At 45.1% G+C, this 24,722-nt stretch overlaps 1 protein-coding gene across 2 annotated transcripts in view; it reads right to left on the bottom strand.

Moving 5' to 3' along the window:
* PHAF1 (phagophore assembly factor 1) overlaps positions 1-24,722 on the bottom strand; it is a 28,207-nt gene that overhangs the window by 2,069 nt on the left and 1,416 nt on the right. For both annotated transcript variants that reach the window (XM_045814942.2, XM_045814943.2), the window contains exons 3-16: positions 19,782-19,864; positions 15,337-15,420; positions 11,600-11,643; positions 8,802-8,881; positions 8,432-8,526; positions 7,681-7,778; positions 7,482-7,594; positions 4,128-4,261; positions 3,581-3,664; positions 2,153-2,235; positions 1,727-1,770; positions 1,006-1,049; positions 796-854; positions 125-197 (exon numbers count right to left, since the gene is read on the bottom strand). In XM_045814942.2, the coding sequence (XP_045670898.1) occupies positions 125-197; positions 796-854; positions 1,006-1,049; positions 1,727-1,770; positions 2,153-2,235; positions 3,581-3,664; positions 4,128-4,261; positions 7,482-7,594; positions 7,681-7,778; positions 8,432-8,526; positions 8,802-8,881; positions 11,600-11,643; positions 15,337-15,420; positions 19,782-19,864 (1,118 nt within the window). The remainder of the gene's footprint in view (positions 1-124; positions 198-795; positions 855-1,005; positions 1,050-1,726; positions 1,771-2,152; positions 2,236-3,580; positions 3,665-4,127; positions 4,262-7,481; positions 7,595-7,680; positions 7,779-8,431; positions 8,527-8,801; positions 8,882-11,599; positions 11,644-15,336; positions 15,421-19,781; positions 19,865-24,722) is intronic.

Below are 24,722 nucleotides of genomic sequence, written 5' to 3'. Positions count from 1 at the left end.
TTAGCAGACAGGGGTACTGAGAAGGATTAACTCACCTAGCAGGGCCGTCAGGCCCTCCCCAACCTTTCTCCATCACTTGCCTGTCCCTGCCATGGCCACCAGCCCCTCAACCCCCGGGGCTTACCTCAAAAATCATCCGCTGAAGACCAAAGCAGAATGTAGAGCCAAATGGGTTGGTGTTGTTTGGGGAGGAGGACCTGAGGCCAGAGAAGCCAGAATTAGAGGTGTAGACAGAAGCCGAGTCCAGGCAGGGCATCCAGTCCCTTTTGGGATGGGGGCAATTGGCTAGTGGTCTCTCATAGATGGTCGTTTCCCACACAGGCCCTTGAGGTACCACAGATAGTGACAGGTATCATTCAAGCTCTGAATCCTACACAGCCCAATGGGGCATAGGAAGTTATTACACAGTTGGACTGGAGTGGCAGGTTAGGAGGGAGGAGCCTCAGGCAGCATGGCAACTAGGTAGGAAGCTGTAGACTACAGCATGTGACAACTTTAATGGGAAAAAAAGAGCCCAGGACAGCCAGTGAAAACTGCTTCCTTTTCTGAATAAATAGGAGTGAAAGGCTGCCCCACCTGGAGAGGGGAGCTATCCCTAAGGGGGAACCTCTCTGGTGCAGGTAAACATGCAGAATACCTGGCCCAGTGGCAATGTGCATGGTGGGGGCGGAAGTACATTTGCGGCAACAACAGAAACTTCTGTCATTTCTGTCATAGGCACTGCTAGGATTCCCTAAGTCTTCTGGGCTGTGAGGAGCAGGATGGGGTGGCTGGAGAGAGCAACCTCCCACTCACCTGTGCAGGACAACAGGCTTCTCCACAGGGTGGCCCAGAAGCTCCTGGATGTTGTCCCACTGCAAAAAGGATGGGGGCAGCAAGGGGTTAGCAGGGACCTAATCATGCCCATGACCAATGGCTGGCTCAGAAGACATGGGCCCCAGACTGCTGGCAGGCTCACACCCACCTCATTTTGGGGCTACATGAGGTGGGGAAATAGGAGCTCACCTTACTGTAGGTTGTGCATGTTTCTGTCTGACCATCTGCATTTTCTGAAAAGAGAACACAGCGTGGGTTGGTAGCTGGCCCAGCCCACCTGTGACCCCAGCCCCAGGCAGAATCCAGATCTGGCCACCCTGTGCATTGGAGTTGGGAGTACAGAGGAAGGACAGATGGGCTATTTTAGAGTTCCTGAATGGAAGAGGGTAGAGAACCAGCAGGGGACACCAGTCACAAGGCTGACCTGGGAGCACCTGGATAATGTGTAGGAAACTCTCCCCATCAGGGACCAGCAGTTCCATGATCATAGGAAAAGACCTTGAGAGCCTCCAGGAGACTGCAGGCCGAGAAAAATGCAGCCCCCAGAACACAGAGCCCAACCCAGAGGAGCTGAGGCTATGGGCAAAGCAGGTGAGCAAAGGCTCCTGCTACCATTTCTGTTTGGATCACTGTGTCTCCGCATCATGAGAGACTAACTTCAAAACCCTTTTCTTACTCTGATGATATTCACTACTCACTTTTTTTTTTTTAAAGATTTTATTTTATTTATTTATTCAACAAAGATAGAGATAGCCAGCGAGAGAGGGAACACAAGCAGGGGGAGTGGGAGAGGAAGCAGGCTCATAGCAGAAGAGCCTGATGTGGGGCTCGATCCCATAATGCCAGGATCATGCCCTGAGCCGAAGGCAGACGCTTAACCGCTGTGCCACCCAGGCGCCCCTCTACTCACCTTTCTTTATGGCTAGTGGGATCTTGAACTCACAGCGGTGATAACTAGAGAGAGAAGCCAGATGGATAAAGGCTGGGCCTCCTGAGAGGCCTGACCACCCACACATCTCAACCCTGCACCCCAGGAAACACAGAATGAACCCACCCCCGAAGCCCTGGCCCTGGGTCTGATGAACCTGTCATCTTGGATAAGATACCAAGTTCTCTGAACCTACTTCCCTATTTGTAAAATGGGTATAAATGGAGAGACGTAAGGTATTGACACTGTACCAGGAACAGAGCAAACACTCAGGAAATGTTCATTTCCCACAAAACTGTAAGAATTCAGGTACAAATGAGTGAACATTCAAAACCACAAGCTCTCTTTTCTTGGGAATTTTCAACCCAAAGCTCAGTTCTTGGGAGGGGCAGGTACAGGTATACTCACATGTTAAAATTATAATGCCCAGGGTAATTGGTGTGTAGGACAAACTTCTTCACTTTGTGTGTATTTGCGTCAAAGAGGATATCCTGGGATAGAAAACAAGGATGTCCAAGTAGGGAAAGTTACTGAAGCTGGGCAAGGGCCTTTCTAAGGGCATGTCCAACTCAAAGAAAGCCACTCCACAAGGGGGATACGTCTGGGCAATAGCTTTCTCCCAAACAACAGTCAAGGGGATAGCTGAGGCCAAGCAGCCTTAACTGGACATTTTCAGTGAAGGGGGCACCCAATCATCTGCAGGACCCCCATTTCAAACTTTGTAGCAGCAGGCCCCGCAGCCCCATGGGCTACAGTTCCCACTGCTTGGGAACTCAAACACATCATGGAGACCTTTCCTAACAAGCACCTGATTAAAAACTAACTGAGCACAGATTTTGTCTTAAAGGCTAACAAGAAGATTCAGGGACCACCTGAACTTCCAGCGGCTCAAGGTACCTAACTATTCTGAATGCCATGACTGGCCATTAGGCCCTCTCTGTGGGAGTCAGCAACCCCTGGAATCGAAAGATCCAGCCTCTCACTAGGACTCAGACCTGGATTTGATGCTGCCCACCGAACACTTCCTTCTATCCCCCACACCCTCCCCAGTTTCACATCCTGCCAGCTGTTTAGGCCTGTGACCCCAGGGTTACCTCTGACTCCACCTCTACATTAGCTACATAAGTCCTATTAGGGTTGGTCCATTTGTTCCAGCCTCCTTTTCCCTTATCATCACTGGCCCCCTGAACTTGAGATTCAGCTTACAAAATGCCATTCCCTCTTGCTACTGTCCTACCCTCAAGAGTTTATGATACTATTTGCTGCTCCCCCACTACTCCTGGCTCCAGTCTTGTTTTTTCTTCTTTTCAGAGAGAGAGGGAGGGAGCAGCAGGTAGAGCAGGCAGAGGGAGAAGCAGGCTCCCCGCTGAGCAAGGAGTCTGACGTGAGGCTCGATCCCAGGACCTTGGGATCATGATCTGAGCCAAAGGCAGACGCTTAACCGACTGAGCCACCCAGGTACCCCCATTCCCACTGTCTTTGACCCTTTATTAGTCTCCCCGTTCTGTGACTCCAGAAGAGGCGCCTATGTTCTACAAATGGGCAGATCCCAAACTATGTTAACCTGAATGATTCCCACAGCCTCCACCTGAGCAGCTTGTTGCCCTCAATATAGAAGCCAAGACATACCAGGGAACCTGGTGTTTCTAAGCAATCTCAGTGGCAGGGAAGGCCCACTTTAGGGTACCAATGCAAGATAGCACTGGGCAAAGCCAGCTGGGGCTAGTTTCTCTGCTACCAGGCATGGTTACAGCTCCATGTGGACACAAAGATGTGCCCAGGTACATGGCCCACCACCACAGAAATGAAACATTTCTCTACGGAATCACAACTTACCACTCCAAGAGTGAAGTAGTTAAAAAAGTAGTCATTGCACTTGGATGGAACTTGTTTATGAGGGGAAGGAGAATGAATTTTCATCTGTTGGGACAAAAATAACAATAAATTAAAAGCCCAACTCCTTAATACAGTTCTCAGATTAACTAGAAGTCTACAAACTGTGTTTTGTGTATTACGATTAAGCTGTTGAGTAAGCAAAAGTGTCACAGTTCCTGCTACTGGTGCTGAACAACACAGCTAGCTTTGGTTGACTACAGACTGGGCCCTGGTCTCCCAAGAAAAGGCAGGACAATCTAACCAACAGGATCAGGAAAGAGCTTTCAATTTAATTATCAGTTTTAATAGAACAGGTTCTATGGAAAAATAAACAATTTATATTTATTTGATATTAAGTTAATATTAATTAAAAAAGGACACCTGGCTGGCTCAGTCAGTAGAGCATGTGACCCTTGATCTCAGGGTTTTGAGTTCGAGTCCCGCCTTGGGGGTAGAGTTTACTTAAAAGGAGACTGCCTATTCGACTTTATAAACATATTTCCCTTACCTTGTCTTCTGACTTATAGAAGACCTTGTGTGGAGAGCCAAGCATGCTAAGAACATCTTGGCAGGAATCACCAAAATACACTGAACGTTCAAATACCCGCATCTTGGCATCTGCTAACAGGCCAGGTCCACAACCTGCAGAGAGTAAGGGAAAGGTGGTCAGGTTCCCACCCAGAGCCCGAGATCCTGCAGTCTAGGGCCAAGGGGGCCCTAGAGGGACCAATGGCTGCACACTGCATTATTAGCTCTGGCTGAGGGGCAAGACTGCATGCAAGCAGAAATACCAGGTCACAAGGGCTTGCGATGCACAAGAGATCACTATCTACTTGAAATAATCCCAGAGACGGGCGCCTGGGTGGCTCACTCAGTTAAGCATCCAACTCTTGATTTCGGCTCAAGTCATGATCTCAGGGTCGTGAGTATGAGCCCTGAGTCAGGCTCATGCTGGGCGTGGAGGCTGCTTAAGATTCTCTTTTTCCCTCTCCCTCTGCCCCTCTCCTCTGTCTCCCTCTCTAAAAAAAAAAGCCCTAAAAAAACACCTAAAAGAAAAGGGGAAAAAAAAAAGAAAAAAAAGGAAGAAAGAATCCCAGAGACTCATTCAATCCCACAAAAGTGATATGGAGCTCTGAAAACTTCATTCATTCACTCACCAAATATTTACTTATTGGCTACCATGGGCTAGACACTTTGTTAGATATTGAAGAAACATGCTGAGCAAAACAAGTGCAGTCTCTGCTCATTTGGAGTTTATGGTGTGAAGATCCCAATCCGACACCACACAACTGTGGTACAATACACAGCAGCATAGAATCTATGGAAGTATAGAATGAGATGCTATTATCTCTTGCCACTTCCAGGTCCTGACAAGATACAAGAATTTATGTTAAGGGGGGCTTCTCAATAGTAATCCCCAACCAGAGACTGGACCTCAAGATTACTCTACAGAAAAGCCAAGAGTGAAACATTCATTAACTCGCTCCCTAATTCTACAAACATTGATAGACCCACTAACACTCAAAAATGACAAACTAGAAAAGTGGGAGGATAAGAAAATCCGATTTGCCAGAAGTTTCTTCTTTGTGAAGAATCTTTAACCCCTGACTCTGTCTAATACGTTTTGGAAATGGTTCCAGTTAAACACACAGACATAGCAGTACCTGTGGAATAGCAACAGAAACACCAACTCTGTGGCTGTAAAGACAAAGTGTTTTACTCCCCTCCACACATACACATACACACACACACACACACACACACACACACACAGGCAAGAACCTGAGGAAGACTGCATTTCCTGGTACATGATAATCACCATCACCTCACTCTGCATAGAGCTTTATAGCTGACAAAGCTCTTTCATGTGTAACAATCCATTTGTTACATAGGGAAGACTTCAGGGATCCAAAATCTGAAATAAGCTAGTACAGAGTTCTTCAACTAACCTAAGAATGTTTAGTCACAGCACATATAACACCGAGTGGCAAATAAAGGTTGTGTTTAACTAGGTCGCAGGAAAAGCATAGGCCATGTTAACCTCTGTCTATAAATCTTGCTCCTTGGGCAAGCCTGGGTGACCTACAGAACCCACCAAAAGTCCTGTCAAGCCGAACTGTATGTCCAAAGTCTCCAGGTACCAGACACTTGAGAATGGCCAGATGGGACCAGAGGGAAGGCACTCTTCATGTGTGAGTCTTCTCTCTTGTCTCACCCTACCTGAAGCCTACCCAGGGAAAAATACTCAGTTTTAGGAGACTATTTTAGTTTCTGATTCCCTGGAGTGAAACTTCCTATAAATTATTGTGGGGACCAAGATAGTTGAATTGACTATCTTAAAAACATCCCAGCAGCTACACTCCATAAGGAAACATGTGAGAAATGGGTTGGATGAGACAAGCTACTTTTTTGCTTACCAAAGGAAACTCTCAATGAGAACTGGATTGGACAGGAATTTGATGAGTCCCTGCCTTCAAGTATTTTCCCCACCGACCCTGTGAGACGGCTGGGAGTGTGCTGTAGGGCAGCAGTGAGAATTGGAGGAGATCCCCCACCCCCAAGAGACTCCTGCTGTCACCTGGGATAACTGCACCATCCTTGACTAGCCTGCTGTTTTATTTTTTTAAAGATTTTATTTATTTATTTGACAGAGAGAGAGACAGCCAGCGAGAGAGGGAACACAAGCAGGGGGAGTGGGAGAGGAAGAAGCAGGCTCCCAGTGGAGGAGCCTGACACGGGGCTCGATCCCAGAATGCCGGGATCACGCCCTGAGCCGAAGGCAGATGCTTAGCGACTGAGCCACCCAGGCGCCCCTAGCCTGCTGTTTTAAGGAGTGATTCTCCCAAAAAAAGAGACACTAAATCACTTGACCTTCTACATCTCAATTCTCAATCTCCATTCTCTCAAACACTAGAGCTCAACTGCAACATTCTTTTAAGTAGAGTTTTCTGCCTTGGCCAGGAAACCGCATTTTAAGAAATCTCTAACCTGGAGGTTGTAAACTATCTAATTGTTCAGGGGAGTAAGCTCACAGTTTATACACCAGATTTTTCACAGTTAAGAACCAGTGCCCTAGAAACTGATGTTAACACCCCAATTTATGAACAAACACCGGCTTGACTATGAGCTCCATGAAGGCACAGCTTCTATGCTAGCTCCCAGCCCAAAGACATGGCCTGTACTACTAAGCATGACCCAAGGTCCACAGTAGCTGAGACTAGTCACATACAAGGAAATCACAAATGAGGCATGGGTCCTGGCGAGACCAACCACTGAATGCAGCAGCTTTTTGTTGTCAGCAAAACTCACAGCAGGGTCTGGCCAAACCACAATTCAACAAGTCCCTGCTGCCAGCCTACTGAGAACTGGGCATAAAGGGTGAAAAAGGGGATGGGACACCTGGGTGGCTCAGCTGTTTGAGCGTCTGACTCTTGGTTTCAGCACAGGTCGTGATCTCAGGGTCGTGGGAATGAGCCCCGCATCACGCTCCGTGCTCAGCGTGGAGTCTGTCTGAGACTCCCTCTGTCCCTCCCCACTGTGCACTCTCTCTAAAATGGGTAAATAAAACTTAAAAACAAAGTGGACAAGGGGAGAACAGACCAATATCACAGCTCATAAGATGCATCTCCAGTAAACAGCCTGGGAAGCACTGCAAACTACATAAGCACGTGGAAGGCTTATGCACACGCTAGGGGAAGCAGTGCTACTGTCATTTATTAAGATTTGCTAATGATAAACCTGTGTCTTGTCCCTTCACAAATTTAAATGAAAGCTTTAACCATAAATATCTATGTTGGCTTGTACCAACTAAGCATGTGGGATTTTAGACTGTCTCAACACCACCCCAAGGCCAGTAACTGACCTGCAGCAAGTAGCCGAAGTCGTAAACCTGAAGGTCCAGTTCCATCTCGAAGAACATCCACACTCTCAGCATACACATTGCCAAGGAAACAGCTCAGGGGCATCACGGGAGCCCTGGAGGCAGGCACAGAATGAGCAGAGGCTTTGCCCTCCGTCCCAGAGAGCCCATGGCCCATGAAGCTTGTGCTCCCCACACATACTTCGTATCCTGTAGGCTGTTTCCACTGTAGATGTACATTCGTTTCACAGTTGCCCCGTGGGGTATCTGGAGAGAAGCCAGGCCATGGGCAAAATTGGGCTGCAAACACAAGACAAAAGGTTTACTAAGAGCACACTGCAGGCCATGGGAGCCAGGCTCTGGCATTTCCCCAGCCCTCGTGGTCTTTAAGAACTGGCTAGGTCAAAGCACACAGTCAAACCTGGCTCCGGGTCAATCAACTCACCCCATCCATACAAGTTCATCTTTAATTTTACTTAGTTTTTCTTTCCTTCATCAAGAAGAAATTACAGGAATGCTTTCTTTAATAAAATGTAAGCTTTATAAACATCTATCATTTCACGACCCTAAGGATGTTGCTACCTTAGGATGAATGAAACAGTTTGCTAAAAGTAATAAATAACTGAAAATTCAGAATGGACTCTCCAATTCTAGGCCACTGAAAAAAAAAAACACAGTGATTTGGAGTTTTAAAGCAAGGGACAACTGAATTTCTCTCTGAAAAGTGAGCCTGACCTCACTCTGCAGTGGGAAGTGCCCTCTTCCTGGGAATGCCAGCTTGGGCTTTGTTCTTGCTATCAATCCCACCCACTGTATGTATCTTGGCCTCTGAAGACCTCAGAGATGAGGAAACCAAAGAAAGGCTACCTATCAGCTTTCCTAGTGGCACCGTCTGCTGGGTCTATATTACCTGGATACCGGGTGACAAATACCATAGGAAGGGAAGGGCTAACCTCGTACTTGGGAGCCTCGGTCCACGAGTCTAACTGAAAAGAGAAAGACAGTCCTCTGAAGTTGAGGTGGAAGAGCTGCTCGGCGGAGTTGTACACTGTGGGAATGGGGAGGAGAAAATGACATGGTTGAATGGCATCAGAAGATATGAACATAAACCAGCCTGGCAACACCTTCCTTGGGTCTGATTCCTGAACTGACCTAGTAGGCTGAAAACAAGGGGGAAGAGCTTTCCTTCACACCCAACTATCAACCCTCAAATTCTATAGGAACCTAGCTTCAGAGGCGCTGGAGCTGGGATGGTACCACTTGCTAGGTTTATCATTATGGGCTGCGACAGATGATGAGAGGAATCAGATGGACTTGGCTTACCTCCAGGATGGGTTGCACCGAAAGACTGGTCAATCTGTTCAATGGTGGGAGCTATGGCCTGAGAGTTAAAATGCACTCCACTGAAAAACAAAGATGCTTTTCAAATCACTGAAGATGGTGGTTGGAAGAGTTATTCTTAAAACACAGGCAGGTGAGTTTACAAGTATGCCAACACACTAGTTAAATTAAAGAACTTTTAAGTGAGGGATAATTAATGAAGTCAGAACAAGTCAAGTCTCCAGAGGCTGATGGACAGAACTGATCCGTAGGGCCAACCAAGACATGTGTGGTCATCAGGCAGTTTAGAAGGAAATAAATTCAGTCTCAGCCCCATGGCATTTGGACTTGGATAAAGAGTGGCCACAGGAATAGAAAGTGTGAATGTGTTTTCCTAGGATGCCTCCTAATAGTTTGGCTTGAAAAGGAACTTTCTTAAAAGGGGATGAACACTTTAAAAGAACAGTATAGCCAAGCAAAGGCAGCTTGTTTTCTTTCTTTCTTTAAGATTTTATTTATTTGAGGGGTGCCTGGGTGGCTCAGTCGTTAAGCGTCTGCCTTTGGCTCAGGGCGTGATCCCAGCGTTCTGGGATCGAGCCCCACATCAGGCTTCTCCAATGGGAGCCTGCTTCTTCCTCTCCCACTCCCCCTGCTTGTGTTCCCTCTCTCCCTGGCTGTCTCTCTCTCTGTCAAATAAATAAATAAAATCTTTAAAAAAAAAAGATTTTATTTATTTGAGAGAGAGACACACACACACATGGTTGAGCACGAGGGGCAGAGGGAGAGGGACAAAGAATCTGAAGCAGACTCCACTCTGAGTACAGAGCCCCACACAGGACCATGAGATCAGGAGCTGAGCCGAAACCAAGAGTCTGGCGCTTAACTGAGCCACCCAGGTGCCCCAAGCAGCTTGTTTTCTTAACAGCCAAAACTCAAGGAGTGGGTGAATGGGGCAGGGAGGGAGAAATGGAGCCCATGCAAGGGGGAAACACTTGACAGAGAGGAGCTTGGGAATGAGGAAGAGCACGTGATTTCAGATGATGAGCATGAAGATATGACTTTAAGAAGAATGCTTAAAGGTTACGAATATATTTTAATTAGCATAATTCATGGAACACCTCTTTTTTTTTTTTTCTTAAAGATTTATTTACTCGTTTGGTGGCGGACACAGGGAGAAGAGAGTCTCAAGCAGACTCCACGCTCAGTGCTCAATCCCATAACCCTGAGACCACACCCTGAGCCGAAACCAAGAGTCGGATGCTCAACCGACTGCACCACCCAGGTGCCCTAGAACACCTCTTTTTTAACCAGGCATGGTGCTATATGCTTTGCCAGCAGTGTCTCATGTCATCTTCCTAACCCAGCAGCCACATTACTGGCTTCATTTCTCTGATGGGAAAACAAGCTCAGAGAGGTTAAATGACTCCCCAAGGTCATAGAGGTAACAGAATGATGAACCCAGGGCAGCCTGACCCTGGACCCCATGCTTTTACTCACCACTAACTCTTAAGAGCGAAAAGAGAAGCCAGACCTTGAGGTACAAAGGCTCCAACAAAACTGAAAGACAAAAAGGATCTGCAGGGGCCAGTGCTATTATGTATTTGCTTTATCCACTTCTCTATTGGCAAATGCTGCTTGAGCCAGCCCCAGGAATTAGACCCTTTCATGCCCCCACAAACGGAAAGGGAAGCCTGTGAAGGAAGCTTACTATATGGAGTATTCTAGATGCCAGCACAGTGCCTTGCCACAATGGGAGTTCAAATATTTGTTTTATGATAGAGGCTATTCCCATTTTCACTCCAAAAAGTAGATTTTGGGGGCGCCTAGGTGGCTTAGTCGGTTGAGCGTCCAACTCTTGGTTTTGGCTCAGGTCGTGATCTTGAGCCCCATCGCGGGTTCCATGCTCTGCGCGGAGTCTGCTTCTCTCTCTCCTTCTGCCCCTCTCCCCGACATGCTTGCTCTCTCAAATAAATAAATAAAATCTTAAAAAAAAAAAAAAAAGGCAAAAAAGGGATACCTGGGTGGCACTGTTGGTTAAGCATCTGATTCTTGGTTTCGGCTCAGGTCATGATCTCAGGATCGTAAGATTGAGCTCCAGGTCAGGCTCCACACTCAGTGCAGAGTCTGCTTAGGTCTCTCTCTCTCCTGTCCCTCCCCACTGCACCAACACTCACTCTCTCTCTAAAATAAGTAAATCTTTTTTTTTTTTTTTTAAGTTTTTAATTATCCATTTGACAGAGAGAGAGAAAGAGAGCAAGCACAAGCAGGGAGAGTGGGAGAGGGAGAAGCAGGCTCCCCACCGAGCAGGGAGCCTGATGTGGAGCTTGATCCCAGGACCCTGGGATCACGACCTGAGCCAAAGGCAGATGCTTAACTGACTGAGCCACCCAGGCGCCCTAGTAAATCTTTAAAAAAAAAAGGTAGGTTTTTGGCCCCCAAATAGCAGTCACTTTGGCATTCTCTTTAGCATTCACAGGTTTTGGAGTCAGACCTATTGGGGGGTGGGGGGTGGCAGCTGTGACCCAGAAGACTGTCACCATCACCTCTAAGCTGAGGTCCTGCTTTGTTGTGAGGATTAAATGAGCTGACATATACGAGAAGTGTTTTACACACAGCATGTTCTTAACAAGATTTCCCCGGAAAGCTGAGTAGGTCTGGGGGCTGCCTGAGGAAATCATGGCACCAGGCTGTAATCTTAGAACTGCTATGGATGGGAATACTTTTACTAACTTGATGAGGGTAATAGATAAACTCCATTTGTACCAATCCTGTGACATATACCAGTAGGGGAGTAAACTTACCAATATTTTAACTTTACTTTAGTCAAGTCATATACTTCAATCACCTAAAAAAAAAAAAATCGAATGTTTAAGCATTGGTAATGCTCTGCAGTTGAAAAAGATTGACTAAAAAGACATTTAGAGAGGGACGCCTGGCTGGCTCAGTTGGTAGAGCATGTGATTCTTGATCTCCGAGTTGTGAGTTCGAGCCCCTCGTTGGGTGTAGAGATCACTTAAAAATAAAATCTTAAAAAAAAAAAAAAAGAAGATATTTACACAACAGTGAAGAAAAAAAATCTATCACTAGCCAGAATTCTCCTGAAGCACCGCACATTATGTTTTGTTATTTTTAAATCTGGAGGAAAAACCCATACCACACACACAGCATTACACCTCTCCTTTTCCTTCTTCCAGTGATCACCCAACAGATGCACATGGATGCTGCGGGTCCAGGTTCCTCCATCTAATCTACTACTGGGTCATACAGAGGACTGCACGTACAGAACTGTGAAACCCTCCACAGAAACAAACCACGTAGCTTAAAGGTTAAAGCTGTACCTTTGGATACTGAGCCCTCTTCCTTCTATTCTACACTTTGCTACATTAGAAAGACCTCAAATCAAATCACTTTAAAAAACAGCTTTAAAAATACTGTAGTTTACAAAACAAAAAGATGGGGGGGGAGGTCTAGCCTGCTAGAAAAGAAGTCATATTACACTAGGTTAGGACAAGTGTGACAATATTCATGTATCTCTCTATTGAAGGGCACTTAGAGAAGAACCTCAGGACCCCGTGTCATTTCAAGGGGTTCAGCCTTGGAGTAAATGCCAAGAACTCAGGGCAGAGACAAAAATATTGAACACTCAGTCACTAGTGATGCGAAGTAATGAGCACTATGAAGTCTTCTATGCCAATGGTGTCAAGGGCTTGGTAGCCAAAAGTATGGCTGGCTGGGGTGTGGAGCACCAACTACTATCCTCCAGTTGGGAGACCTGGCCTTTACTGTAGAGGCACAAGCACAGCTGGTTCAATGTCCCTTGCCCTGAGGGCCTCATCCTAGAAGGAGCTGTGGGGCCCTGTGTGTAGAAGCATCTGGCACTGCCATAGAAAATGAGACATAATAGGCAGTTTACTCTTGGTCAAACCTTATCCCTAACTTTGTTTGATGATCCTAACATTGAACCACAAGTTGGGTATCTCTTAATTATAATGCTTTTCTGATCCTACCTGCTGCTGAGTAATTCCCTCCGCTGGGCTGTCACAGCACTTCAATCAACCCTTTCCTATACTATTTGTGTATGCTGTTCACCAGTCCCACAAAATTCAGTCCTTTAAGGTCTGGCTTATTAGTTCACACAGGAAAGGTACTTAAAATGTCAGGCAAATCTGACTGTTATGAAGCTAGAAAGCATGAAAAGAGGTGCCAAGAGAGGTCATACAAGGAAGGACAGGGGAACAGCTGTGATTCATAAGATACCTAGTGTCCCCTTCAGAAAGCCTGAATTGTGCCAAACTGGTATGCCATTTCACCAAGGCCAGGGCCCCATGCTGGCAGAAAGCCTCAACCTTTAAAGCCTTGCTTATATAGCAGGAGCAGGCACTCTGCCTCCCTGCCACCTCTACAGCTGGCCAATGACCCACCACTTACCCTGTGTGGGTAGGCCTCAAAGATATTCCTTTTGTGTTGTTGTCACCCACCTGCCAATAATCCAGACTAACATTATGGGTGTTTCAACCCTGCCTGCCTAATGGGAGAACAGTGGACCAGAGTTAATCACAGGGCCTATGTATGACAGCACTTGTGGCAAGAGACCCATCTTGGAGTCCTTCATGTCACCTGGAGAATCAACAAGCAGATTTTGGCCCACAGAGCTTGCTGAGCCACAGGGACAAGCAGCTGGGGAAATCGGAAGTCCATGATTTACCACCCTCTGGGCTGGAAAAGGCCTTGACTTCTGCAGAGAAGAAGCCATGGTAGCAGCCAAGATGGGAAAGGAAAAAGACAGGTAGCTGTAAAGGCTGAGATTTGTGAAGCCTCATTCCATAGGGCTTTCTCACAGACAGGAAGTCAAGGCATCAGGGAGACGTGGATTTTTAAGTGCTCAGATGGAGGGGCAGGCAGATGGGGTAGGTCAAACCTGATGCTGATCAAGGGCACCTGAGAATTGCTTCCTCAGTTTCCAGAGGCTCAGACAGGGCCCCAGCCCCCTCTCTTCATAGGGACCCCAGAGAAAGCACAAGAGAAGGTTCTATTTATTTCCTTTCCCATTCAAATGTACTTCCCATTCCTCACATTTCTCCATAGTGTGCTCACACAATTTTCTTCAGTTTTTATCACACTTATTTCCCATACCCATCAACAGAAGCTAAGTTATTTCTATTCCCAGCGGCCACTACACACCGGTAATTCAGGGTTAAAAGCTTAGCAGACCACTCATCCTCTGTCCCTCTATTGTCTCATTGGTAAACAGTATTGCTTACAAGCTTATTAAGTTAGGAAATGCATGGGAAGCACTTAGCCATGTGCCTAACCCGTACCAAGAACTCACTAAATACATGACACTGTCCTCACTATGCTGTGATTCTATGATGCGCTGCCTAGCCATCTCCTGTTTTTGTCCATTTAGGTTATTTCCAGCCTTTCATTACTATGAAAAGCCCTGCTATAAATATCTGGCAACATTACCTTCTCCATAACCTTTTGGGGTTATGTTTCTTAAAGTGGACCTAGCAAGATGAGACAAATAACTCTTTGTAAAGGTGTTTCCAGATTATTTTTCTCCCAATTTGTAATGAAGGCACACTAATGACCATCCTCTTCCCTTTCCCACTATGAAACTTCTGGTCAGTGAAGACAGTATGACTGAGTCCACAAGGAGAGGCAAGATAGTTGTGGCGCTAAGAATATTCACTTTTGCTTTTTGAAAAACCATCATAAACGAGGAATTCTCATTCAATGTACAGATTCCTTTTCCATGTTCTGCCTTGTCTCCTTAGCAGCTCACTTGTGATGGGATGATGAGAACTAGGAAGCACCCAAGTCTTTTGGAAAGGCACAACCTAACCAGGATAACCGCTCTGGTATGCCACTGCCCAGAGCCACATTCAACCTTGTGACTCTGAGGCATGAGTCTGGTGTCACATGACTAATCTGTGAAGCCCAGGCATTCATAAATAGTGTATTAAAAACATCCTGGACTGAAAACAGGTGTTAGTAAAGTGCACTTGAACAGCAATTAAGACAAACCCTACACACCACTAAGTTGTTTGTTTATATGTCCTTAAGGGGGTTAAAGAATCAACTCATTGCTGGTGTTAAGCCCTAAGCCCCAGCATTTCAGGAAGAACAGAATGAAGTAAAACAAGATACAAATACAAGTCTTTTGGCTCTATTCTGGAGTTAGGCCCCATGTTTAGTATCCCTTTTAAGACTTGGAATAATCTGTGCCAGATACTTAGCTCTTCTCTCGCTTTCCTTAAGTTAAAGAACTTGAGAGTCCCCTCCCCATAGCATATTCCCCAAATCTTCAACACTTTTCCCCTTTCACCTCTGGAGCCTGGGATTAGAGTCCTTCCCAGCCTCTTTCCAACCACCGAGCTTCCCTCTTTTTAGGGGAACAGGCACAGCTTCAGTCCCCTAGACTGTGGAGGACTCTGAATCACAGGGGTCTACTCTGACTTGTTAGTTTCAGAAACATCTCACAATACCACGTATTTAATCAGCCTGACATCCAACTTCAGTTGTCATTCATGGTTACCTTAAGTCTCTGATTGAAAGCATCAAACAGCAGTTTGATCCCGTCCTGAGTCAGGTTAAGGATGAGGTCATGGCTTAGAGGAGACTGCAAAACAAAAAATAAAGCACTCTGAACAATTACTCAACAGCAACTACCAAAACCTTACAAATCTAAATGCAATGCACAGGGATTATGGAAGTGCAGATAGCCCCTTCCTCGCCCAACTAACAAACTGTTGTGTGAATGCAGTGTCCTCTGCTTCCAGTCTGAAGCTGCTGCTCCTAATACTGGATGAAAAGAGCCTCTTTCTTCTAGGCTTTGAGCAATAATACCTGAAGGAAAGGGCCAAGATTATGTGAGTATATAGGCCATTTTCTTTTGAAGGTCCAGGGTCCACACCTATCGCATGGGTTTACCTATCAAACCTACAGTGCAATCAATGAGGAACACAGGGCAGGTAAAAGGGCCTCAGCAGGGCTCAAATTTGTCAGGTAATGTTTAATGCATGTTAGCTGAACCTTTGTCCATTCACTTCCAGGTTGTTTGTGCCATCCACAGGAAATGTATTCTATACTTTGACTGCTTTAAGCCACGTTCCAGGACAAAGAAATATCTTGTGCTGTTTATATATGAGATGACACTCTTATTCCTTCCTCCCCTCTCCTCACCATCCCATATCACACATGCTTCTTTCTGAAAAGCCCAAATCTAAGATCTAAGGAGTCGTATTTCTACATTTGCCCCTTCTGAGTCCTGGGGGGAGGGGAGTAGCAGCACAAAGCAGTGGACAGAGCCAGCCTTGAGTACTGGTGAGCTGGTGACCTTAAGTGACTCTCAAAACTTCTCTGAGCTCTAGTTTCTTCATGGGAATACCATCATCCTTCCCTCCAGGGTTGTTGTGGGAACAGAGACAGTAGGTCTAGATAGCAGGAGAAAGGGCACCAAGCACAGCACTTAGCATACAGCACTCTTTCATCATGTCTGCATCACCAGCCTGCTTCTGCTCCAATGCAATCGATTCAAGGACTCGACAGCTGAAGCCATTCCGTAGCCCTGAACCAAGCTGCCCAGCAGAAAAAAACACACCAACATCCAAAACCCTGTCCCTCCTTTAAACTGGCACACAGCTCTCAAAAGAGTTTAGAAGTTTCTTTATAGAGCCTCCCAAGGTAGGCACAGTGAATGATGGAAGTGTGGCTGTCAGAGATAGAGATGTAGGCTGGAAGGCCAGGTGCCACTGGTGTGGGCCTCACTGGAAAAATTCTCTCCAGGGGCGCCTGGGTGGCTCAGTACGTTAAGCGTCTGCCTTCAGCTCAGGTCATGATCCTGGGATAGAGCCCCGCATCGGGCTCCCTGTTCAGGGAAAACCTGCTTCTCTCTCTCCCTCTGCCACTCCCCCTGCTTGTGTTCTCTCACTCTGTCAAATAAATAAATAAAATCTTAAAAAAAAGAAAAAAGAAAAATTCTCTCCAAAGAGCCTTCTGGGATTAGCTCAGACTGTCTGTCTGTTCCCTTCTACCCTGATGATCTTCACAAGGTAGCAGGCCCAGGTGGCACCACTATGCCTGGCAAACACTAGAAGAATGAATGTTGTAATTTTCCAGTAGGCCTGTATGCATGTCTAAAACCATTAGGTCTCAAGCAAGATAATACAACAATGAACCGTGACCTTAGGTCACTTATTCTCAATCTGGAACACATTTCTGAGAGGGCTATTCCATGGCAGTAAGCAGGATGAAGCAACATTTTAGCATCCTTCAAAATCCTTGCCTGGAGGAGGAATGATGGGAGGATCTAAACTTTCTTACACTCTCCCAAGATCTGATCATTTTTCTCCTGACATGGTTACAATTCAGGACATAACTAGATAATTTTCAAAAGCAAGCAAATTGTCCTCACAACCATTATTTTATTAGTATTCTGTATCTCCGGAACCAAAGTATACCTGTACTATGTGATGTTTAAGCAGGCCCTTTCAGTGACCCAGAACTATACAGTTCTCTATATGAAACAATTTAGTAAAGCTGTTCGCTCTTAGTTGTTAACACTTTTCGCCCTAAGAAAGATGGGACCTACTTGATATACACATTTTACTTCCAAGGTGTGATTTGCTAGAGACAAGAAGATATTTCTGAAACATTTAATGGGGCCAAACTATTCTTCACACTTGATGGGAGCAAGGAGACAGATGGGAAAGGAAGTGAAGGAGGGCAGAGGAGGACAGGACCCAATTTAAGAAGCACTACATCAGAGCTCTGAGAGACCACCTCCTCTTGACCCTCATCAAAAAGTTTTTCTATTCTAGGGCACCTGGCTGGCTCAGTCAGAGGAGCATGCGACTCTCGATCTCGGGGTCGTGAGTTTGAGCCCCACACTGGGTGTAGAGATTACTTACAATAAATAAATAAAATTAAAAAAAATATTATTCTATTACAAGGAAACTATATCCACATTACAGAAGGAGAACTAGACTGATTATTAACTTGCCAAAAGTTGCACGGCTAAGAAATAGGAAGAGCAAAGATCTGAACAAGGTTTGGACTCAAAAACCCATGTTTTCCAACTAATTCCAGTTGCTTAGAAGGTATCAGGGGAAATGAGCTTAATGCTAAAACTACTATGTGTACCCAAAGATTGGAACAACAGACAACAAACATAGTGTTATAAGAAATAAACGTCATTCTTAAAAACCGGTTAAGCCTATTTTCAAATGTATTTAATTTTGGGGTGCCCAAATCTGATTTAACTGAATATGCAGGAGCTATAAGCTCAAGAAGCAAGCCCATTATCCCTGTTTGGATGGTTGCTAATTGTCATGAGTAATTCCTTCATGGTCTAACACTGAAAGTCAGAGTAGGTTAGGGATCATCTGAGTGCAACAAAGAGGAGAAGTCACCATCCTTCACTTTATAAATGAGAAAACACTTTGACACTATGGCTCAAGGAACCCCTGGCCCACTCTTAGAAGTCCCTTGTTCTGTGATAGGCACCACAAGAATCTCAGCACTTGCTCGGAGATTATGCATTCCCTATCTCAGGAAGACCCCTCATACAGGGTCTCTTTCACTGGGCTGAAAGAGGAGTATTGTACTGCAGAGTGTAATGTCTGGACATAGATGATAGGTTCAACCCTGACACTAGGCCAAACTGGAAAGCCTCACAGAAATCTCACTCACCTTAATCCACAACATTCTTCACGTCAAAAATAAACTGTCATTTGCTTTAGGATCTGCAACTAATTGGAACAAAGGGAACTAAAATCATCAAAACAGTACTTAGAAGGTCTCAGAGAAGCCAATGAGGACACCCTGTAGCATGTATAGGCTCAAAATTATTTATTCCCCGGGGCGCCTTGGTGGCTCAGTCAGTTAAGCCTCTGCCTTCAGCTCAGGTCGTGATCCCAGGGTCCTGGGATCGAGCCCTGCATTACACTCCCTGCTCAGCGGGGAGCCTGCTTCTCCCTCTGCCTCTGCTGCTCCCCATGCTTGTGCTCTGTCAAATAAATAAAATATTAAAAAAAAAAAAAGAAAGAAAAGCAAAACAATACAAAACCTATTTATTCCCTGAGGTTTGTGACACATAGGTTACCATAAAGGTTGCTCCACACAGCAACACATGGTCTGTGTTACAGAAGAATCACAAGTTTCAGAGAGTTCAGGAGAAGGTAGATTGCATTTTTGAGAGAGAAAGAATCCTACTTCTAAAAGCCCATAAAAAATAGTCTCCAAGTTTACATATAAAACCAAACACAAAAAATCCTGATGTTCAGAAAGTACTCTGGTGTAACATATATATTCTTTCTGGAAATGGAAAAGGTCTTTGTAGATACACGCAACACTTTATGATGGGATCAATTCCTGGCACAACTGACCAACATTTAACAGAAACCACCATAAATCAGACAAAAAAAACAAAACAAAACAAAAAACAAAATATGAACTATGTCCATTAATTTGGAGACAATATTTTGATATATGATCTCATCTATCAGATCATTCTCACTAAGGTAGTGAGCTACACCTACTTCTTTGCAAGTCTGGAGTGCTCTGCTGGCTAGAAATTTGCACTGCAACAACTATGAATACAAACCAAAGCAATCAACAAAGCAGAAAAGACTATTTTAAATACGAAAGTGGAAGGCAAGCACCCTAGAAGACAAGACAGTCCCTGAGGTGACCTCCCCACTGAAATGTCCCTGTCTAAGGACCAGTAGGTAAGTCAAACACATCAAAAAACAAGTTCAGTTATTACTGCTCTTCCAAACCTGGCAGCACTAGATTATCAAGACAAAAAAGTTGCAGAATCAAAGAAAATGTACTTGGTAACTGACTAGTGCTAGAGATTCTCCCATTCAAACATAATGTCCAAGCAATCCCTGTCGGTCTGCCTCTCCCAGAGCATCAACCTCTGGAGGTGACTCAACAATGAGGAATGCTATTTCAGTAAACAAAGCAGCTACCACTCACCTGTTCACTGTAGAGAACCTGGACATTTTTGATGATACGACAGTGCTTCTGAAGAATGGCTACTGCCTGAGCCAGAGGCATTCCTGAAATAAAGCAAGGACACCTGTGTGGTTACTTGGGCTACCCATTTACCGACATCTATCTTCATATTAGGCATTAGACCCTGCAGTAGAGCCTGGGGTGGGAGGCGAGGGCCACTAAGGTCTATAAACATATGAGTAAATCAAAGTTCAGTAAGCAGCAAGAGCTAGAAAAAAGTTAGCAGCAAGCACTAAGGGAACACTGTATTGTATAAGCAGAGGGAGTGAATATACAAAAGAGATTCCTGGAAATGAGAACTACTGTGTTGATCCCAAGCAGGAAAAGGGCTCAGAGAAGGCAAAGTCAGCATGAACCAAAGAACAGTGAGACGAGCACTGACTACATGACTGGATCTGGAGACCAAGGTTCTGGTTCTCATTCTGCCATGAATTACACATAACCTAGGGCAGGTTCCTTCCTCTCTTTCTTGCTGGCATGTCTCCTCATCTCTCAAATGAGAGTTTGCAGGAGCACATGACTTGTAAGGGCTCATTTAAAAATTTAAAAATCATACAACTACCAGAACCAACTTATTTTACTAAGGATTTCACTGGATCCTTACTTATCAACCCCCAAATCCTCTAAATCTTAATACTTGATTTTTGAACTCATGGCCCATTATAAGCAAATTTATATATGCTCCCAATTTAAGAAATCCAAATCCCAACAATACCTCTAAGATTCCAGGTACTACCAGGGACTACCAAAAAGTATGTTTTCAGAGTCCATTATATTTCAAACAAAAAGAAACTCACAGAGAGACAATCCAAAACAAAGTCCCAGACAAAATCCAAAATCAGAGACTCACAGCTTTATGAATCTAAGGACAGTGTTGTGTTATTTACCACTCTCTGGATCCCCAGCACCCAGTATATGGTTGACCACATAGTGGCTGTTGAATAAATATTTACTCAGCCAAGCTGAGGGATAATGGAGTAGGTAATAAGAGAAAGGGAGAAGGAGGGACCACCATATCACCTCAGGTAAGCACAGTGGCTCATGTTCAAGATCAGTTTACCTCTAATTCTAGGAGAGATGTGCAGAAAAGAGCTTACACACAAAGAGCAGAAGGTTATAAAAACACATGGTCTATCTACATTTAAACCATGATCTAACCTTGCCTTCATTTGATGGTCCATTCTACAGTTTGAAGAAAGTTGGAGGAAACCAGACCTTAACACAGGGCACTTTTCAGCCTTCTATGACATCGGGCCTGGTACACAGTAAAGGCTTAATAAATGTTTGTTGAGAACATGAACAAGCTGGACGCATCACTCAGCTCTGCTATTCCTAAAATGGAGGAGCATCTATGCTGTCTCTCCCAAAAGGAATGGGCAAACATCCATGTGGAGCAGACAAATAAGCTTGGTTAGGTGCTGAGAAACAGAAGGCCACATGGCTTCTCTGACCCACACGGCATAATCAGTTTCTCCAGGGAGTTTTCTTTTCCACTTAACCACATCAAATCCCTGGCCCTGGAATCTTGGGGTCCTCAGGTCCTGAGTCACCTGGGGAGGAACCCACCTGGAGGAGACAAAGCAGCTACAACGACCAGTTGTCACACAGCTGCTGATAAAGAAAGGCTACAAAAGTCCTCTAAAGGGAACCAACCATATGTATGGCAAAGAAACTACAGCACTGTCCCAGTTCTAACAGAACTACCTAGCTCCAAAAAGGGTATGGAGCGTATGCCAGCCTTCTGAACTGTATACATCCTCTGTCTTATAGATCTCATCATTTACCTGCTTATAACACTCCAACAGTTTCCCATTACAGGGCAATAAAACTAAAACAACATGCCACCACGTAAAGTCCCTGAATATTCTGGATCTTGTCCACTTCCATCTTTCTTTCCACAGTTCACCATGCCTCCCTTTGTTCCCAGCAAATGTCAAACTCTTTCCTACCTTAGGCCTCTGTGCTAGCTCACACTCTGCTGGAATGTTCTTCCCATAGTTGGTTTCTCCTCATTCTTCAGATCTTGACTCACATCTCACTTCCCCAACTGCCTTATCTAATAAAGCCTCCTATCCAGTTTACTTACCTGTTAGTCTCCCCTATACCTCAGGACAGAAACACTATCTTCTCACTGCTGTATCCCCAGCACCCAATCACTGTACCTGGCACAATAGTAGGTGGTCCTATGTATCTGTTGAGCTCTGAGTGAAACAAAGAAATAATGGGACACGTAAATCCTGTACCATAGACCCTGGTGACCACTCTCTCACTCTGAGCACTCTCATCCTGTCAATACTAACACCACTCTTTCCTGCAGTTCCTCTAACTTTCCCAGGTCTCTATGATGGGCAATGTTTCCTTCTGCCCTTCTGCCCTATCCCTCATTCACTCACCCAACCAACCACCTAGTTTCTGGCTCACATCTCAATCTGTTTTCTATATAAATCTGAAGACAAATAAAAAGTTGACAGATTAACAGTGACTTTTTCATCTTCTTTTCAATTTGAGTTCTCCTCTGTATTCTGGGTCTCAATACCTCTAACATCTACCCAGTCACCCAAGCCAGAAACGTCTAGATTCCTTCTCCACCTCCCCAAATCTAGTCTCTAACTTTCTTCCTAAACCCATGTCCACAACACACTTCACTAATCTTCACTTCACCCTCTTTTCCCTTGGACCCCAAACTCCACTTGGTAGTGTCCCAGGCAGCTATCCCCAAAGAGCACTGGGAATTTGGAGAACCCGTTTTCTTCTCCCATTAGTACATCACGCTCTAATTATAATACCAAACTGCTTATAGTTCCCTACACACACAATCTTTCCCATTGTTTTGTTTTGAATCTGACTGGAAGATTTATATCTATAGAGACATCGTAGAAGAGAAATCCGGCAGTATATTTCTTTTTTTTTTTTTTTTAAGATTTTATTTATTTATTCGACAGAGATAGAGACAGCCAGCGAGAGAGGGAACGCAAGCAGGGGGAGTGGGAGAGGAAGAAGCAGGCTCATAGCAGAAGAGCCGGATGTGGGGCTCGATCCCATAATGCCGAGATCACGCCCTGAGCCAAAGGCAGATGCTTAACCGCTGTGCCACCCAGGCGCCCCCCGGCAGTATATTTCTGATAGGGCTTTCCTGGTGCTCGCTGATTCTAGGAATGGTACTGACTTCTGTAGGTAGATAGAAAGCCCTCCCTGAATCCCCAAGTCAGGTCAAGTCTTTTCTCCCCTTCCAAAGCACCCTATACAACCTCTACCTCATTTTAATAAAATGAACTATTTCTGTAACTCTTCCCACTAGAGACTAAGCTCTTCAAGGCATATGACCATTTCTTATTCAATTTTTGATGTCTGTAAACAGAGTCCACAGAGGTATATATGCTGCCTTCAAAGGAGTGAGCCTTCGGTTTCTTTAGAACAATTCAGACACATATCTCCACACCAATACATTTTCCAAGTCTTACTGAAAACATTTCAAGTTTGTACTGCCTTTATTCCACCACTAGTCAAGCCATCAGTGGCATTCTCAGAGATTCCTCTTTGCCTAGGTTTTCCTGTCCCTGTGTTGTTGGCATTTCCCTAATCTCCCAACATTACACAGAGGCCAGGAAGGCAGCCAAGAAGCTGGATGCATCTCCCCACTGTGATGCTAGGCAGATGATGGCAAGGGCTAGATGCATCTGCATTTGCAGAGATTCCAAAAAGAACAGAGACAAACATGAGCCAATCTGCAGAAGGGCAGAGCGGTGGGAGGCAGGATTTCCCTGTTCAGGTATCTACTTTTCATCATCTCTACCTTTCTGAGTCTGCTCCTCACCTGGTAAATGGAGATTACCTTACAGGGTTGTGGTGACTTTAGTTAAGCACTGCCTGGTTCTCTAGCCTAGGAATGTAATTCTAAAGCATAGACCCACTTCTTAGACCTATCCCTACCTATGAGCCCCAACTGCAGTTTAGATGTGTTGAGGGCTGGGGAAAAGACTGAGAGAGAGGGAAAAATCTTTTTTTTTTTTTTTTAAAGCCTGAAGAAGTCAAAATAACCGTCATCTTTCAGGCAGACATGCTTTAAAACTGCAGATTTTTAAAAAAGATTTTATTTTTAAGTAATCTCTACACCAAAAGTGGAGCTCGAACCTACAACCCTGAAATCAAGAGTCACGTGGTCTACCAACCGAACCAGCCATGGGCCCCTAAAAATGCAGATTTTTAAGATCCACAAGTGAATCATCAAGGCCAAGCCACCTCTATGAGGTTTCCCTCAAAGTTCAATTCTGGGCCATGGTACAGAAATGCTCTTTTCACTGTTGTTGCCACCTAGATATTTAGACAGTTTGAAAGAAGTACCCAAACCCTTGATTCCTGGAAACTGGCAAAGTCAGGAGTGGGAGTTAAGGTATCTAAACAACAGGCGACAGAAGACGACTTGCTCTTCCACCCAGCTTTTTTGGGAAATCCTGGTCTCAACTGACATTCTTTTTATTTTTAAGTAAACTCTACCCCCTGTGTGGGGCTCGAGTTCCCAACTCCCGAGATCAAGAGTTGCATGCTTTACCGACTAAGCCCCCCAGCCACCCCTCCTCAACTGACATTCTAATCACTACTTTTGGCCAAGAGACTCTGTACCACCGAGATCCACAAATTAGATGCACCATTAAGCACAGTTTGAAGCTATGGTTGGGGTTCTCACTCTGCCCTGTGAAGTACTGGTATTAGAAGCTGAGGGTAGGGGAAGTTCTTTCTTAAATAGAAGGCAAACGGCATCAGCATATGAATGGGTCTTGAGGCAAATGTATCACCGGCTTCCCTGTCGAGCGTCAAGCTCTTGGTGCTTCACAAGAGGCCAAAGTGTTTCATACAAGCTAAAATTTTGGGAAGAACTCTGCAGGAGTGGTGTTAGTTATCAGA

Source organism: Ursus americanus, chromosome 21, assembly GCF_024610735.1.
Source record: "Ursus americanus isolate L20-20 chromosome 21, mUrsAme1.1.p, whole genome shotgun sequence".
NCBI lineage: Eukaryota > Metazoa > Chordata > Mammalia > Carnivora > Ursidae > Ursus > Ursus americanus.
Note: the sequence above shows the minus strand (reverse complement) of the source record. Positions and strands in the feature narration are given on the sequence as shown.